Source organism: Castor canadensis, chromosome 4 (assembly GCF_047511655.1).
Source record: "Castor canadensis chromosome 4, mCasCan1.hap1v2, whole genome shotgun sequence".
In the NCBI taxonomy this organism is placed as follows: Eukaryota; Metazoa; Chordata; class Mammalia; order Rodentia; family Castoridae; genus Castor; species Castor canadensis.
In genome coordinates, this window is record NC_133389.1 from 29858595 (window position 1) to 29875734 (window position 17140).

At 41.6% G+C, this 17140-nt stretch overlaps 1 protein-coding gene across 1 annotated transcript; it reads left to right on the forward strand.

Moving 5' to 3' along the window:
* The first annotated feature begins 1858 nt into the window (after positions 1–1858).
* Atp5f1a (ATP synthase F1 subunit alpha) lies at positions 1859–9759 on the forward strand. Its single transcript, XM_020165052.2, has 12 exons — positions 1859–2016; positions 3527–3605; positions 4391–4560; positions 5289–5462; positions 5572–5738; positions 5912–6060; positions 6980–7131; positions 7236–7460; positions 8306–8413; positions 8508–8652; positions 9268–9418; positions 9543–9759. The coding sequence occupies exons 1-12, from the start codon at positions 1957–1959 to the stop codon at positions 9622–9624; spliced, it is 1662 nt and encodes a 553-aa protein (XP_020020641.1). The 5' UTR covers positions 1859–1956; the 3' UTR covers positions 9625–9759.
* The last annotated feature ends 7381 nt before the right edge of the window (positions 9760–17140 follow it).

The window sequence follows — 17140 nt, forward strand, 5'->3', positions numbered from 1 at the left end:
AACAGCTCAAAGAAGGACCATGTACTCAACTTTCTGTGACATGTGATTTAACATGAAATTGTGGATAAGACTGATAACCAAGTATCTGTCTCTTACATCATATGCATATTTAAGAAGATTAAATCTTTCTTTTAAAAGGAAGCTTACAAGTAACTAATACTTTATGACTTCTTCATCCTTATTTTTTCCTCCAGTGCTGAAGACTGAACCCAGTGCCTTGCACATGCTAGGCAAGCACTCTAGCACTGAGTTACATCCCCAGGTTCCTCCTTATTCTCTACTTCAAACACAGCTCTGTTCAGTAATTGAATTTCAGATAAATTGGTGCAACTCTTGGGTACGGGAAAACAATTGTCTTTATGCCCTTTCATCACTACAAATTTTGCAAAGTATTCCTGCAATTTTGTTGTTTTTACAAACTGTGTTTTCTTCCTGTTTGTCTATTCATAGCCTTCTCCAAATTAAGGCTTTGAATGTAAGCCAGGATTTGGCTGGATGGAGTTGAACGATGCCTCTTGGAACAGTTACAAGTAAAGGCGTTAATAGTGTCCACTATCACATAATCCCCAGCATCACAAAAAAAAAAAATTCCGAGCATACCACAAAAACCTCAGCATCATAAAAAACTTGTAATTTGCTCCTTTTTTTCTTTTTAATTTTATGATGGGACTGAGGCTTGAATGCAGGCTTTCATACTTGCAAAGCAGGTATGAACCACACCTCCAGTCCACTTTGCTTTGGTTATTTGGGAGATGGGGTCTGAAAATTATTTGTACTGACTTCCCTGTGATTCTTCTGATCTCAGCCTCCCACATAGCTAGAATTACAGGCGTGAGCCACTGACACCTGGCAGGGTCATAAAAAAAATTTTTTTTTGGAGAGGGGGCGCGGGGAACAGGCTCTGGTGGGGGCGTTCACCTGCAATCCTAGCTACTCTAGAGGCAGGAAGAAATTCACGATTTGAGGTCAGACAGGGCAAACAGTTCTAGATATCGTATCTCAAAAATACCCAACACAAAAAAGGGGCTGGTGGAGTGGCTCAAATGGTGGAGTGCCTGCCTAGCAAGCGTGAAGCCCTCCCTACCTCAAAAAAAAAAAAGAAAAAGTTGGAGGGGAAAAAGCTCTTTCGCAATATAGTGTAGAAATTGTGTATTAACCATTTTCATTTAACTCCAAAAGAAGAGTCCCCAATGTCATAAAACTAGTTGGCAGAGGAAAACTTGAGTCCTAGTCGAGTCTAGGAACCACTCTGCTCAACTGTTTATTAGAATTTTTAAACAATTTTCTCTAATTCAGACAGGCTTCTTTTAGATTAGATCTTAAGGAACTGAGATTCTTTAAGTTGGGTGCATATCAGATACTTTGGAATGGTGAAAAGTCTGTTAAGAAGTCAAGATTGTCCCAAATCGTGGATTCAAAGTCTGGGGTGGGACCAGTGAGCTGCCGATGAACCGGCTGGGTGGGGTACGCTATGCATGCTCCCTACCCCATAACTGTTCACCATTGCTACAGCACCACGGTTTAACCCACGAACACTATTAATCCTCACGGTCAAGGCAGTCACACCCCAGGACCGGGTGACGCCATCACCTAACCCTGGGGACCCTCCTGAGCACTGCCTTCTCTGCGGGTTCCGCTACTCACGTGGTCGTCCGGGGCAACCATAAGGTCAACTCGAAAGACCAAAGTAAATGTACAACGAATTAAGGAGCAGAAGCTAGCAGCACTCTATTCATTCGTTTTCAGCTTTAAACTTAAAAAAAAAAAAAACTTAAAAAAGAAAAAGAAACCTTTCCATCCACCCCCCACGATTTGCTTCCGGAGGTGAAAGCGAGGGGCTGTACTTCCGGGTCAGGTGGGCTGGCTGCCTTGACCTTCCTTGCTATTCGGCCATTTTGTCCCAGTCAGTCTGGAGGCTGCGGCTGCAGAGGAACCTTGCAAAGGGAACCCGTGAAGATGCTGTCTGTGCGCGTCGCCGCGGCCGTGGCCCGCGCTCTCCCTCGGCGGGCCGGGCTGGTAAGCGCCGGGCCTGGTGGACAGGCAGCCCAGCGAGGCTGCAGCGAGTCGTGGGCGCCGGCTCGGAGCTCTCTGCAGGGAGTGTGAGGGGCTGGCCGGGCGCCGCCATCTTGCACCGTGGCCGCTCGGAGGGCGGCGGAGGGGCCCGATTGCTCGCCCTCGTTGCAGAACGGTGCAGAGGAGGCGGTGACTTCGGTGTTACCCGAGGACCCGGTCCCAGGAGGGTTGTCTTGGGCTGAGAGCAGACCAAGAAGGGGCCTTGGGTTAATGAAGGTCAGGGTTAGCGCACTGGTCCTCCGAGGCCTGCTCGGAGCCCGGGTTCCGGGGATCGTCCGGGTCTCGCGCAGCTGAAGGTCAGATGGCTGCTGTCGCGAGCCTGACATTGTATGAAGGTCAGCAGGCTCCGGCATTTCATCTCCGCTCGGAGGTCAGCCCTGAGCAAAGCAATAAAGGAAGGTGGTTTTCTTAAGTCCTTGGACAGGCGATTGCCTAGTGCAGAACGATCGGGACCCACCCACCGTACAGGTGCAAAGAAGTGGCCGATACTGTCACCACAGTGAAGCGGCTTTCCAAATTATCTCCATCCGACAAGACCTTGAGCTGTGTAGTTCTTTGACATGTTTAAAGATTGCGTCCTTGAATTGTCCGCCTGGTGTTTGGAGGAATTGTTAGGCCGCGATGGAGGATATAAGTACATGTGATCATAAGGTTGGAGAATGTCTGTAAGAGTCAGTACCCTTCCTTACTTTCCTTCTTTGAAGCGTTTGACCGTTAAGTCCTGGATAAACACCTCAATCTTAAAAATAATTTTGTAAAAGCAATCTTGAGTGTGAAAGGTGAAAAAAAATGTATTGGCCATTTGCTGCCCTAACACATCCAGTGGCAGCTTCTTGGTTCTCTGTTAGCAGAAAAGCATTTTTAATAATTTTCATCTAGGTCTTCTAGAAAGGAGTAGCTTTACAACTGACAATGACCCTTACATTACAACCTGAAGGAAAGACAGGTCCAAGTTCCAGGTTGCTGCAGGATTTGTTCAAGGCAGTTAAAAAAAGAAAAATTCACATTTTTGGCTTCTAATCTAAATCTAGCATTTATTTGCTAACTCAGTTTAAAAAAAATTTTTTTTAAGTAAAATTGGAGATACAGTGAGAGTTACGCCTTAGAAAGCAATATATCTTGTGAGACTTCCACAACTCAGGTGAAATCTAAAGTCAAAATAATAGTATCTAGATGCCTTTAAGGGAAAGACACTTGTATTTTCCTAACGGTTGCCTTTTAAAGTACGCCTTTTATAATGTTTGTTGGGTACCAGGAGTTCCATAATAGATATCTGTGTGTGTGCTTTCCCATGCTTAGTAATCTTCAAAATGTAAACAAAATCTTTCAGATATGATTTACATTTTCACCACTAACTTGATCAGACTAAGCCTGCATTTGTTTAAACCTGTCAGTTTTATGAAGGCTTTTTATTTTTTAAAAAATCACATTTTTAAGAGTATCCTTGCGCTAGGTCTCCAAGAATGCTTTGGGATCATCTTTCATTGCTGCAAGGAACCTCCATACCTCTAACACCCGTCTTCAGAAGACTGGTAAGTCATTGTTTCTATGTCTGCATTGACTTTTCGATTGCTACAAAATTTCAGGTTCTTAAACCACAATGTGCCATTTGTTTTGCAGTGGTAAGTTTTCTTGTTCTAATGAAATGAACAGTTACATATTAGTAGTATGATATATCTAGTAGTAGCAATAAAGATTTTTCTGATGTCTCTTTGAGTGAAACAGAAAGTTTCTGATCTATGACAGATTTTTTACTGTAACCTAAAGAGCACAGGAAAATGATAAGCAGTTCAAAGGCAATGACTGCTATTTTATGGGATTCTGAATTTTCACCGTGCAAATGCAGTAGAGAAGTGGGAGGTGGACAGAGGAAGGTACTGTGGTTGGGGATTTCTCTGGAGATGTTTCAAGGATTCTCCCCCCTCCTGGTGCTAGGGACCAAACTCAGAGCCTTGCGTATGGCAGACAAGTACTCTACGTGGAGCAACATCCCTCACTAGGTATTAGGGCCATTTAGCGTTACTGGGTTTGGGATCTCATGATTCCTAGGCAGGCACTTGTCACTTGAGCCACTTCACCAGCCCCAGGAGACGTTTTCCTCTTAATCACTTGGATTTCTCAGTCCCAGTTTTTTGGAATATAATTTGTATTACATTTTAAAACATAATTGGATTATTATAAAAAAATTTTTTTGGCAGTACTGGGGATTTTATTGAGAGCTTTGTGCTTGATAGACAAACACTCTGCCATAAAACTAGTTTGTTATGTTGTTGGGAAATGTATTTTAAAGGGACTGAGTTATTTTTGGCTCTTTCAGGCACTGCTGAGATGTCCTCTATTCTTGAAGAGCGTATTCTTGGAGCTGATACCTCTGTTGACCTTGAAGAGACTGGGCGTGTCTTAAGTATTGGTGATGGTATTGCCCGAGTACATGGGCTGAGGAATGTTCAAGCAGAAGAAATGGTAGAGTTTTCTTCAGGCTTAAAGGTAAATGTCTCAGTTTGCCTCAGGGTTTTTTGTCTTGTTTTTTGTAGTACTGGGGTTTGAACTTAGAGTCTCACTCATGCTTGCCAGGCTGGCACTCGACCACTTGAGCCACTCTGCCAGCCCTGCTTTGCGTTGGTGTTTTTTTAAATAGGGTCTCAGGAACTATATGCCTGGTCTGGCTTTGAACATCCTTGATACTCCTGTTCTCTCCCTCCCATGTAGTTAGGATTATAGGTGTGAGCCACTGGTGCCCAGATAAATAATAATATTTTTAACCTGAGGAGTACAGGTTCCGATTAGATAATTTTAAAGCTGTTAGGGAGATTCTCATAGATAAAAAGGTAAAAATCAGTGTCTTAAAATTTCCATTTGACTACTTTTTTTTTGTTTTTTCCATTTGACTACTTTATTTCATACCAATCATTTGCTTCAAAGCCATAGTGAAAGGAAATGTACTAGAAATAAAGCTTACTCTATATAATTTCTTTGCTTCTTTCAAGATGTGATGAATAAGCTTGTTAGGCTTTTCATAGTGCTATTTTAAGATTGTTCAAGAAAATGTTGCTATTTTAAAAGTCTTGACTGAAGAAGGTTGATTGTTGGAAAAATCCGGATGAAAAGAATAATACAACTCTCTCACCCCTTGGTATTTGCATAACATGTAGTATTGGTATATGGGAAGGAAAGCCCTCTAGCTTCATTGATACTCAATTTTGTCTTTTGTGCAGGGTATGTCTCTGAACTTGGAACCAGACAATGTTGGTGTTGTCGTGTTTGGGAATGATAAACTAATTAAGGAAGGAGATATTGTGAAGAGGACAGGAGCCATTGTGGATGTTCCAGTTGGCGAGGAGCTCTTGGGTCGAGTAGTAGATGCCCTTGGTAATGCCATTGATGGAAAGGTAGGTTTGGTGTTTATTAGATCTGGTTGCAGATTCTAACAAACATCAAAATTCATTCTGTGGGTTCTTTTTTAAATTTTTTAAAAAAATTGTTATTTTTTTCTTACAGGGTCCAATTGGTTCTAAGATGCGTAGGCGAGTGGGTCTGAAAGCCCCTGGAATCATTCCTCGAATCTCTGTGCGGGAACCAATGCAAACTGGCATTAAGGCTGTGGATAGCCTGGTGCCCATTGGTCGTGGTCAGCGTGAGCTGATTATTGGTGACAGACAGACTGGGTAAAGATTCAAAAGCATGTTAAAAGTATTAAAATTTGCTCTAGGCAGAGGTTACTTTTCATTTTGGAATGGCAAAATGCTTTGGCTATAATGATAGAAGATTTGAAAATAGTAAAATTTTAACTGAGAAATCTTGAAGTATTGCTGACATTTACGTTTTCCTTTTTTTAAAGGAAAACTTCAATTGCTATTGATACAATCATCAATCAGAAACGTTTCAATGATGGATCTGATGAAAAGAAGAAGCTGTACTGTATCTATGTTGCTATTGGTCAGAAACGATCCACTGTTGCCCAGTTGGTGAAGAGACTTACAGATGCAGGTAGTAAAGAAATTTAGTCTTATTGCTGTTACTATAATTCCTGTTAACTGTTAATCTTAAAACAGCCTCTGCTTAACCAAGGCCAATTTTATTAACTCTTAGTGAACAGAACTTTCTAATGTAAATCAAAAAGTAAAACAAAACCAGGAAAACAGAATTAAAACACCAATAAATACAAAGGTTTTACCAGTTTCTTTGAAGTGGGTGCTGTATATGACTAGTTAATTATTTTTATTTATTTATTTTTTGGGCGGTTTGAACTCAGGGCTTCACTCCTCTAGCAGGCAGCCTACCACTTGAGCACTTTGCCAGCCCAAGTGAATTTTTTTTTTTTCCCCCCCAGTACTGGGACTTGATTGAACTCAGGGCCTTCATCTTGAGCCACTCCACCAGCCCTATTTTTGTGAAGGGTTTTTTGAGATAGGGTCTCATGAATTATTTGCCCACGCTGGCTTTGAACTGCGATCCTCCTGATCTCTGCCTCCTGAGTAGCTAGTACTATAGGCCTGAGCCACCAAGTAATTCTTAGTAGGGGAGGGGGTGGGGTGGGGGGTGTGTATGTGTGTCTGTGTCTGTGTCTGTGTCATGTGTCTGTCTCCAGGTTTTGAATGCTGGGCTTCTTGCTTGCAAAACAGGCACTAGTAAAGCAAGAACTCTACTGTTTGAACCACACCTTAAGTCCATTTTGCTCTGGTTATTTTAGAGATGGATTCCCACCAACTATTTGCCGGAGCTTGCCTTTTCAAAACCACAATCCTCCTGATCTCAGCCGCTTAAGTAGCTAGAATTGCAGGCATGAGCCGCTGACCCCTGGCTAATAGTAAAATTCTTTCTACCACAGTCACTTTTATTATAGTAGTCTCTAATTTAAAATCAGAATATTAATAACCTTGTAAAATGTAAAACTTTTTCTCCTTAGATGCCATGAAGTACACCATTGTGGTGTCAGCTACTGCTTCTGATGCTGCCCCACTTCAGTACCTGGCTCCTTATTCTGGCTGTTCTATGGGAGAGTATTTTAGAGATAACGGCAAACATGCTTTGATCATCTATGATGACTTATCCAAACAGGTCAAAGAGAATATATTTTATAATCTTCATGTTTGGACTGCAGTGGAAGTTGATAAATGCAGCTTTTGTTTAGGTGAACTTGACAATCCTTTTCTGTCTTGTAGGCTGTTGCTTACCGTCAGATGTCTCTGTTGCTCCGCCGACCCCCTGGTCGTGAAGCCTATCCTGGTGATGTGTTCTACCTACACTCCCGGCTGCTGGAGAGAGCAGCCAAAATGAATGATTCTTTTGGTGGTGGCTCCTTGACTGCTTTACCGGTCATAGAAACACAGGCTGGTGATGTGTCTGCTTACATTCCAACAAATGTCATTTCCATCACTGATGGACAGGTATTATTTTAATGATTAAAATAAGTTTAAAAAAAATGGGCTGGGGGTATGGCTCAAGTGATAGAGTGCCTGCCTCACAAGCACAAGGCCCTGTTCTCAATCCTCAGTATCCCTCCCCACCCAAAAAAAAAAAAAGTTTAAAAAAACAATTGGATAATTCCAAGACATTGGTTGAGACTAGTGGTTATGAACTGATTTGTTAAGTGCCTTTTTTTAAATCATGGAAAACTGCAAATGGATGCAAAAGGAGAATAGTATAATGAAATTCCATGTATTATCCAAATTACCATTTTTATGAAATAGTGTGCTTCATTATTTTTTTCATTTGTACTATTTTTCCATTCGTAGCTAATTTTGAAGTACATCCCAGTATGTTACTTTTTTCCTTCCTCCTAAGCACATCTTTTTTTTGGTGATACTGGGGTTTGAACTCAGGATCTCTGCTGTGTGAGTCACCCTGCCAGTCATTTTTGTTGGATATTTTCAAGATAGGGTCTTAGCCTGTGGCTGGCTTCAAACCACAATCCTCCTCATCTTAGCCTCCCACGTACATAGTTTTATAGGTGTGAGCCACAGGTGCCTGGCTTTGGGGAGCTCTTCACTATGAGAGGTCACTTAGTATTCTTCCTCAAGTGTTGAGTTTCGAGTTTTTTTTGGGGGGACAATACTTATATTTGAATTGGTTGATTTTTAGGCAGGAGGTGTGGTTCAAGCAGAAGTGAGCCTGCCTTGCAAGCTGAAAGCCCTAAGTTCAAACCTTAGCACCACCAAAAAAAAACAAAACAGTATGAAAGTAGTTGGCTTCTTTCTTTAGGCTTACTAACACAGGTATTCTTACATCGTAGATCTTCTTGGAGACAGAATTGTTCTATAAAGGTATTCGCCCTGCCATTAATGTTGGTTTGTCTGTATCTCGTGTTGGATCTGCTGCCCAAACCAGGGCTATGAAGCAGGTAATTTTAATTATTTTGACAGGGAGGAAGATGTCACGTCTTAAAAAACTGTATCAACTGTACTTATTGAGTTACCAATAACTTCTGCATTCAGGTGGCAGGTACCATGAAGCTGGAGTTAGCTCAGTATCGTGAGGTTGCTGCTTTTGCCCAGTTTGGTTCTGATCTCGATGCTGCCACTCAACAACTCTTGAGTCGTGGTGTGCGTCTGACTGAATTGCTGAAGCAAGGACAGTATTGTGAGTTGTGTTTTGTTTGGTCAGGTTCCTATTGTATGTTAGTCTTCCCAGGTCTACAGGGCTATGTCATATAAGTATTGTCCTTACCATTTGAACATAAATGTTACAGACTTAATTACCAGGAAAACTTACTGAGTTTATACTTTAAGGAATTAAGACCTATTTGATTTCTTTTTTCTTAGCTATATGAGTATGGAATTGGGCAGGTTGTAAAGAACATTAGTTTGTTTTTATCAAACAAATTTCAGCAAATTATTTATTCCTGGGCTGGGGGTGTGGCTCAGTAGTAGAGTGCTTGCCTAGTATTCATGAGGCCCTGGCCATTCCCAGCACTGGGGGGAAAAAAAAAAAAACCCACCCACCCAAAATAGTATGAACAAAGCCAGAGTATAAACACTGGTTATGGGCCATATATTCGTAAAGATGATGATTCTGTTTACCAAAGAGGGAGGTCAGAAGTAGTATTAGGAGTAGTTACAGATGGCTGAGAACGTGAGAGTAGGTGATAAAATAGGGAGTGACATGTTAGTAATTGGAAGGACAGTTTTCTCTGACTTTGGTAACATGCCGTTGATTTGTTTGAGCAACTCGTGATACTCTGTTGTTTGTCTTCAGCTCCCATGGCTATTGAAGAACAAGTGGCTGTCATCTATGCGGGTGTAAGGGGCTATCTTGATAAACTGGAGCCCAGCAAGATCACAAAGTTTGAGAATGCTTTCTTGAATCATGTTGTCAGCCAACACCAGGCCCTGTTGGGCACTATCAGGTGAACGCAGTCTTTTTCTACATATGGTTAAATTTTAATATATAAAGTCTTAGTTCTTTTTTAGTTAGGCTAGTCATTGAGTTTTATAGATCAGAACTGATGAACTGCTTTTATTTCCAAATAGGGCCGATGGGAAGATCTCAGAAGAGTCAGATGCAAAGCTGAAAGAGATTGTAACAAACTTTGTGGCTGGATTTGAATCATAATCTCATGGATTCACATCATACTGGTTTGGTTTGTCATGGCTTCTAGTAAAAGTTGGTCCCATTTGTAAAAGGATTACTCTCATATTCCTGATGTACAGAAATCACATGAAAATAAAAGTTCCTTATTGTGTGGTAGTTTTCTGTGGTTTGTTATTGTTTAAAGCAATTGAGATGTTGACTTGATAACTTGTTTTTTAATTCCATTCTACTTGAATATTGGCACAGGAAGCTAGACAACTAAGTATATGTGGCAAATTGATACCGAAGTCTTACTTTGGCTTCTCTGCCTAGGAGATGTGTCTGCATAAAGGTACTATAGGCAGGAAAAGAAGAGGACAACCAAAATTCTCAAGGAAATAAAAAATTGCTAAGTGAAGTGTAAAACATGGGAACAAAACCTAGAGATAACAGAATAAATAGAAACATAAAGCTGATACTTTTTTTTATTTTTTTTTGGCTGAAGATTGAACCCAGGGCTTTCACATGCTAGGCAAGTGCTCTACCATTGAGATACATCCTAGCTGAATGATTTCTTACTGTGTTGTTAAACATACTTCATGAGCAGCATTTTTTAATTTTACTAATTTATTTTGGTGAAGCTGGGGTTTGAAATCAGGGCTTTGTGTTTGCAAAGCAGGCTATCTACTGCTTAAGCCATACTTCCAGCCCATTATTTGGAGATGGGGATCTCAAAAAAAATAGGTCTGATGTAAGTTATCTAATATAAGTGGTAACAAACAATATTGTAAGAGCAAATTTGCTCTATGAAAATAATCTTTATGAGTCAGAAAGTCTGGGTTTTAGTTTCTACTGTCCACTAGTTATATGGATTTGGTAAGTCATTTAAACTGTTCAGTACATTTTTCCTTAAAGTTGTATGTGGTGTTTTGCTGAGCTACAGCCCAGTTCATTCTGCATCAGTGAACCAAGAGAAAAATTCTGATACAGTGTTACACTTTGAATTGGCTAGAGTCCTATTAGATTGAGATTTAGAATAAACATTTTTGATAGGAATGTCTATATGTGACAAGTTACAATTCCTTTCTGCATAAAGTTTTTTTCTCCTCATACCAGTATGAACTCACATGGGATTTTTTTTTTTTTTTTTAATTCAGTGTGTTATGAGTTAGGTTAGATTTTGACAAGCAGAGGATGAAGGTCAAGGGCAATAAGGATAGACTTCGCTGCATACACAAAGGAATGAAAGTGGGAAAGTAATTCTGATAGTTTTTCCATTTACGTTTTTATTTATTTAGCAAGGGTTTATTTTAGTATAGTAGAATAAAGTAGGGAGAAGTGGGCAGGCAGGGGGAGAGAAGGGAGAAACATTTCATGTTCCCCGTGCAGGAAATGGGAGTAAAGACTCCCATTTTTCCTTTTGTAATTGTGCCTTTTGTGTCCTGTTTAAGAAATATTTGCCCTTAGGTTAAGAAGATAATTTTCTGTTCTCCACCCCCCCCACCCCCTCCCCCCCGCAGATATTTGGGTTCTTTTTGTTTTGGTTTTTGTAGCCTAGATTGGCCTCCAACTTTCAATTCTCTTGCCTCATCTTCTCCAGCACTGGGATAATAGGCATGGGCCATCACTCCTAGTTTAGATATTGTTTTCCTATTTAGGTCTATGTGTCAGAGGTCCCCAAGAACACACCCAGGGATCAGTGATTTGCTAGAATTTAGGACTCGGCTCGGCATGTAGTCCTCATGGTTTGAAGAATTACAATAAAGGATGCAGAGCAACATGAGTCGTGGAGGAAAGTTCAGAGGAAACTAAGTGCAAGCTTTCAAGAATTGTCTCCTAGTGGATTCACACAGAATGCACTTAACTGCTTCAGCCATGAACTGTACATATGTGAAGTATTATTTTAGGAAAGTTCACTGCCTGGGATTTTATTGGGGCTGATCATATAGATGCCCTGTACCCACCATGTACCAAAGTTCTGGACTCCCAGAAGTAGAGCAGGTGTTCAGGATAAACCACGTTGTTCTTTCAAATAGTTTTTGCACAGCAAGCCATTGTTGAAAGTAACCTGAATGCCTTCCAGGGCTGAGGTAGCTTCATGAAGGAACATTAGTATATTTGTCACAAAATTTCTATCCAAAGGTCCATACTTCATTGAAATTTCCTAGTTTTTACCTAGTGTCCTTTTTCTGTTTCAGCATTCCATTCAGGATATCACATTTGTTTAGACATTGTGTCTCAGCCTCCTCTGGGCTGTTTCTCACTTGTTTGTGATGACCTTGATTGACAGTTTGAGAAGTACTGGTCTTTCAATTTGAGGCTGTCTGATACTTTTTCATGGTTGGTCTGGGGTTATGAGTGTTGAGTGGAAAACCACAGAGGTAATGAACCATTGTCATCACATGGTATTAAGGGCATATACTATCAACATGAATTATAACTTCTATTTTCTTGGGGCTGGGGTTTGAACTCAGGGCTTCACACTTGCAAAGCAGGTGCTCTACCACTTGAGCCACACCTCTAGTCTATTTTGCTCTGCTTGTTTTAAAAAGGAGTCTCCTGAACTACTTCCCCAGGGTGGCCTCCTGCCTTGATCTCCCTATCTCAGCCTCCCAAGTAGCAAGGATTACAGGCATGAGTCACCAGTGCTCAGCTGAATTATCGCTGTTGATGTTAACCTTAATCACTGGCCTGAGGTAATGTCTGTATTTCCTCTCATCTCCTTCATGCTGGATTCTTTGGAAGGAAGTCACTATTTAAACCTTCCACTTAAGGGGTATTGAGACGTAAATGAGTTATGCTTTAACCTCCTTGAAGGTGGAGTATCTACATAAATGATTTGGAATTTGAATGCACGAGACATTTGTCTATTCCCCCCATTTATTTATGTATTCAATCATTTATATCATGTGGTCTCATGTTTATTATATATTTTGGATTGTAATTCAATATTGTATTTTTTTTCTATTTAAATTGTCCCAGCTTTGGTTAGGAGAAGCTCTTTCAGGTGGCTCCTGTATCCCTTTGCTAGACCCTTCCAAAGTGCTCCATGCAGGCTTATCTTCTATATTTCCTGGTCCCACCCTAGAAACAGTGCTCATGGCTATTTAAAAAAAAAATTTTTTTTTTGGTTTTACAAATTCTTTACATAGATACACAGGATACAAGTCCTTTGTAGGTTAAATGCATCACAAGTTTCCTCTTCTAGTCTATGGTTTGTGTTTTAATAATAGCTTTTTATTTATTTTTTTTGGCAGTGCTAGGGCTTGAACTCAGGGATTCACTCTTGCTAGGCAGGCACTCTATTACTTGTGCCACTCCACTAATCCTGTTTTGTGATGGGTTTTTCGAGATAAAGTCTCATGAACTATTTGCCTTGGGCTGCTTTGAACCGTGATCCCCTGATCTCTGCTTCCCAAGTAGCTAGGATTACAAGTGTGAGCCACCAGTGCCCAGCTTAATGACAGCTTTTACTGAAAACAAAATATCCCTCACATACTGTAGGTTGTTCTTTGCAAGATAGTTATTACAGTTTTTCCACTTTATACTATTCTGACCAGGAGTGATCTTTCGAATTCCTTACCTCACTCACTTTTTAAAAAAAATTAATTATATTATCTATTTTTTTTATTATTGTTCTGGGTTGGGGGTACATTGGAGTATTTGCAAAAGTTCTTACAATGTATCAAATATATCATATTTGAATTCACCCCCCTCCACTGCTCTCTTTCATCCCCTCTTCCCGGATTCCCAGAACAGTCTCAACAGGTATCATTTTTGCATTTACTTAAATGTGTATACATCATTTGGACCACCCCCCCCTCACTTTTAAGAAAATTCAAAGTGACAGTATCTCCTCTAGCTCTTCTTACATAGGCAAATGTCAAAGCCCACTGTGCATTAGCTCTGGGCCCCGAGCCGCCTCCTGGATGTTTGTCTCTAGTGTTCCATTCCTGCAGTTGTGTTACTCCCTACTCCATTCCTCAAACTACTCAGTTCTAACCTTAGTGACAAAATCCAGCCTCTTCAGTTTTGTCACTGACCTGGCATAGCTGATGACACAGTTTCCCTCTACCTGGTACTTTGGTACCATGGCCTCTGCTTAGTCAGTTCCCTGGGACCCTACCTGGATTTAGCTACATGACTACCAGCTCCCCTGCCAGGTTTGTTCTGGCTCCCTGGAAGTGAGGGGTCATGTGATGGGAACAAATAAAAATGAGTACTGCTCTTGATGGTAGGAGAGAATTTATCAAATCCCCTGGCTGGCTTTATCACTGTCTAATCCATGCAATTGCAGGAGAAAATCTCCTGTGCCACTTGGGAGTTCCCTTGCCTATACAATGAGGGGACTGTCCCAGTTGGTCTCAGTATTAACTAGGGAACTTTCTGTTGGGAAACACAAAAACCAACTTAAATCCACTTAACTGAAAAGAAGTGCCTGGCTGATACTGGCTTCCCAAGTAGCTAGGATTATAGGCGTGAGCCACTAGTGCCTGGCTCGAATCTTGCTTTTTTTTTTTTTTCACTTAGTAATATATCTGATAGTTGTTTCATCCAATATGCAAAAAGCTTCCTTATTTTCTTTTTGTTTGTATAGATATATCATACAATGAATATATTGAGCTAGTTCCCTATAGAAGGACATTATTTCAAATCTTTTGAGAGAATAACCATATTAGCATAAATAACTATGTATCTTTCACTTTGCATATGTGAGCATTTTTTTGAGACACGGTCTTTCTATGTAGTTCAGCTGGCCTCAAATTCATAATCCTCCTCTATCAGCCCCCTGAGTGCTGGGATTACCGGTGTGAAGTACCATGCCTGGATTTTTGTTTTGTTTTGTTTTGATTTGTTAGACAGGGTCTTGCTGTGCATCCAGGTTGCACTGAAACTTCTGATTCTCCTGCTTCAGCCTCCTGAGTGTTGCAATTGCAGGAACGTGCCACTCCACCTGGCTAAGAATATATTTAAAGGTATGTTATTTAACATGGAATTGTTAGATCCAAAGATAAATGCATTTTGTATTGGGGTGACATGCCCAAATTTCTCTTTTTTCTTCAGTTTTTATTTTATTTTCTGGACATTGAATTTAGGGCCTTGCACAGACGAGGCAAGTACTCTACCACTGAGCTATGTCCCCCTTTTTTTTTTTTTTTAAAGAGCTATTTTTATTTTGAGACAGAGTCTCACTGTGTAGCTGGAGCTGGCCTCAAACTCTCAATCCTCTTGCCTTGACCTCCTGAGTGCTGGGATTACAGATGTATGGGTCAGGGCTCAGAGCTTGCTAGGCTGGTGCTGTATTACTTGAACCACTCCTCCAGCCCCAAATTTCTCTTTACTGAGATTTTCAATTTTTACATGCAAGAAGGCCTATTTGTGTACACAGAGGTCAGCGCTGTGTGCTTTTAGACTTGTTAGGAAAAATGGATTTAGTGATCTTAGAAATCCTTATGAAATACTGTTCAATTAAAAGATTAAAAACTCACAATTTTGCGTGCAGTAAGAGCTTAGTCATGCAAATACATGTTGAAAGAGAATATGCCAAAATAGTCACAGTAGTTTTCTTAAATGTCCTGATCTTTAAATTTCATTATTGCATAATTTATTTGGTAGCATTAATTAACACTGTTAGTAAAATGTCCGAAGTTGCTTATAGATCCTCAGATACAGCGCAGACTTTACTTGTCTTTTTAACGCCCTGTCCCAGTGATGAGTTTAGTAAATGAGGACTATTTTCTGGCAGTGTGGACAATCACTTGTAATTTTACATTTTACCACAAGGTGGCGGAAGGGAGTTAAAATTCAGGGATCTTAGGCGTCTGAGGAAAATCAAGTACAACGTTATGAGTATTTTATGAGAGTTTAAAGATAATACATGAACTAAAATGTGAAACATGACACTGAGAGTTGTGTCTAAAGTATATCCCCCAAATATTTAAAATTTACAGAAAAAAACTTGCTACTGTCTTGAGTAGGCCAGCGGTTTTTTTGGTTTTTTTTTCTTCCTGGCGGCACTAGACATTGAACTTGCTAGGCAAGCGCTCTTATCATTTGAGTCACATCCAATCCTTTTGCTTTTAGTTTGTCTTTCAGACAGGGTCTCGTGCTAACTTTCCAGGCTGGATTTCAACCGCCATCCTCAGATCTTCGTCTCTCTAGTAGCTGGGATTACAGGCGTATCTTACTGCTCTGGGCCACCTCAGGTTCTTGTTTTTTTTTTTTTGTGTTTTTTTTTTTGGGGGGAGGGAGTGTGTACTGGGGTTTGAACTCAGGACCTAACTCTAGTCAGGTGCTGTAGCCATGCTCCAGCCCCTAATCCCAGCTTGCTGTACTTCCCAGTAAGTGCTATTTTTAACCCCCTGCAGTTTAGCCCATCCCCTGGTGCCCACCATGGCCTCTGCTGCCCCCTGCTGGCGCTGCCGGGCTTCCCTGCTAACCTCATTGCTTTCAAAGCGCCTGAAAAACCAGGTTAAACGGATGAATGTCCTGGAGAGACCTAGGGCTGCAGGCCATTTCTCATCTTTGTAGTTGTGGATGAGCTTACTGGTAGGGTTTTTATCATAATGGGCAGTGTTACTGGGCATAACCTTTAAGAGGTCCTTCAGGTCACCCGGAAAATATCTTTTCACTATCTGGATCTAACTAGAACCTGCTCAACAGGCAAATGCTTGCCTTTCCAAGGCTGGGGTTGCGGGCTGGGCACGAGTCAGTCCTGGTACCCTTGGCCTCACCACCTCCTTGAGCACCTACTCTTTGCCCAGGGTGGATCTGCTCCAGGAATGAATGACAGCTTGTCTTGCCTCTGGCCGTGTTAAAGGGCAGAACTCTAACTCTGGCCTCCTCATCCCTTATAAATTGTGATGTTGGGCGAGTCATTGAGCCTCTGTGAGCCTCAGTTTTGGTTCTGGGAAGTGGCACAAGGCAGCACTTTGTCCTCAAGCTCTGTGTCAGCACAAAGCAGAGACAGGTCTGACTTGCCCTAGGATTATATTTAGGAGGATGCAATGAGGCTTGTACTCCTGGGATGGGACTGGTGGAGAAGGGCCCTGGGTCCTTGTCTGAGCTCAGGCTAATTTACTTAGCATCTAGGGAAAACAGTAGCGATGACTTTTCCACGACATTTTAGACTACAAAACGTGCGGGCGCTCCTGGGGAGGTGCACAAGACTCGCTGAAGCATCTAAGACCTTAAGCGACAACTGACGTTGCTGGTTCCCAGGGTTTGGGGTGCTTACCCGGGTCCTCATCACCACTCTCTGATCAGACTGTCACCAGGGCTCCTTTCATAACCCCACAGAGACTGGATTTCTCCGCGAGGATCGAGGTGGCTTGGTCTTGATTTCGGGAAGGAGACGGGACCAGTTCTTTGAGTCCTCAGGGGCTTCCCCGAAGGAATGGGAATTCCGGGGTAACAGCGATCGCCGGACGCTTTGGGTCTGCGGGTCCCCGCGCGGGCAGCACCCCTCTGTCCCTTGAGCGCCGCGGGCTCCTCGGGTTGCGCGGCGCGGGCGGAGCTCCGCGCGTGGACTCCGGCCCGCGGAATCGGGCGTGGCTTA

Bases quoted from the DNA above. Each gene is read 5' to 3' on its own strand.
- Atp5f1a (XM_020165052.2), top strand. From the start codon at position 1,957: ATGCTGTCTGTGCGCGTCGCCGCGGCCGTGGCCCGCGCTCTCCCTCGG. The intron at 2,017-3,526 runs GTAAGCGCCGGG...TCCTTGCGCTAG, and splicing joins TCCCTCGGCGGGCCGGGCTG to GTCTCCAAGAATGCTTTGGG. The intron at 5,463-5,571 runs GTAGGTTTGGTG...TTTTTCTTACAG, and splicing joins GTAATGCCATTGATGGAAAG to GGTCCAATTGGTTCTAAGAT.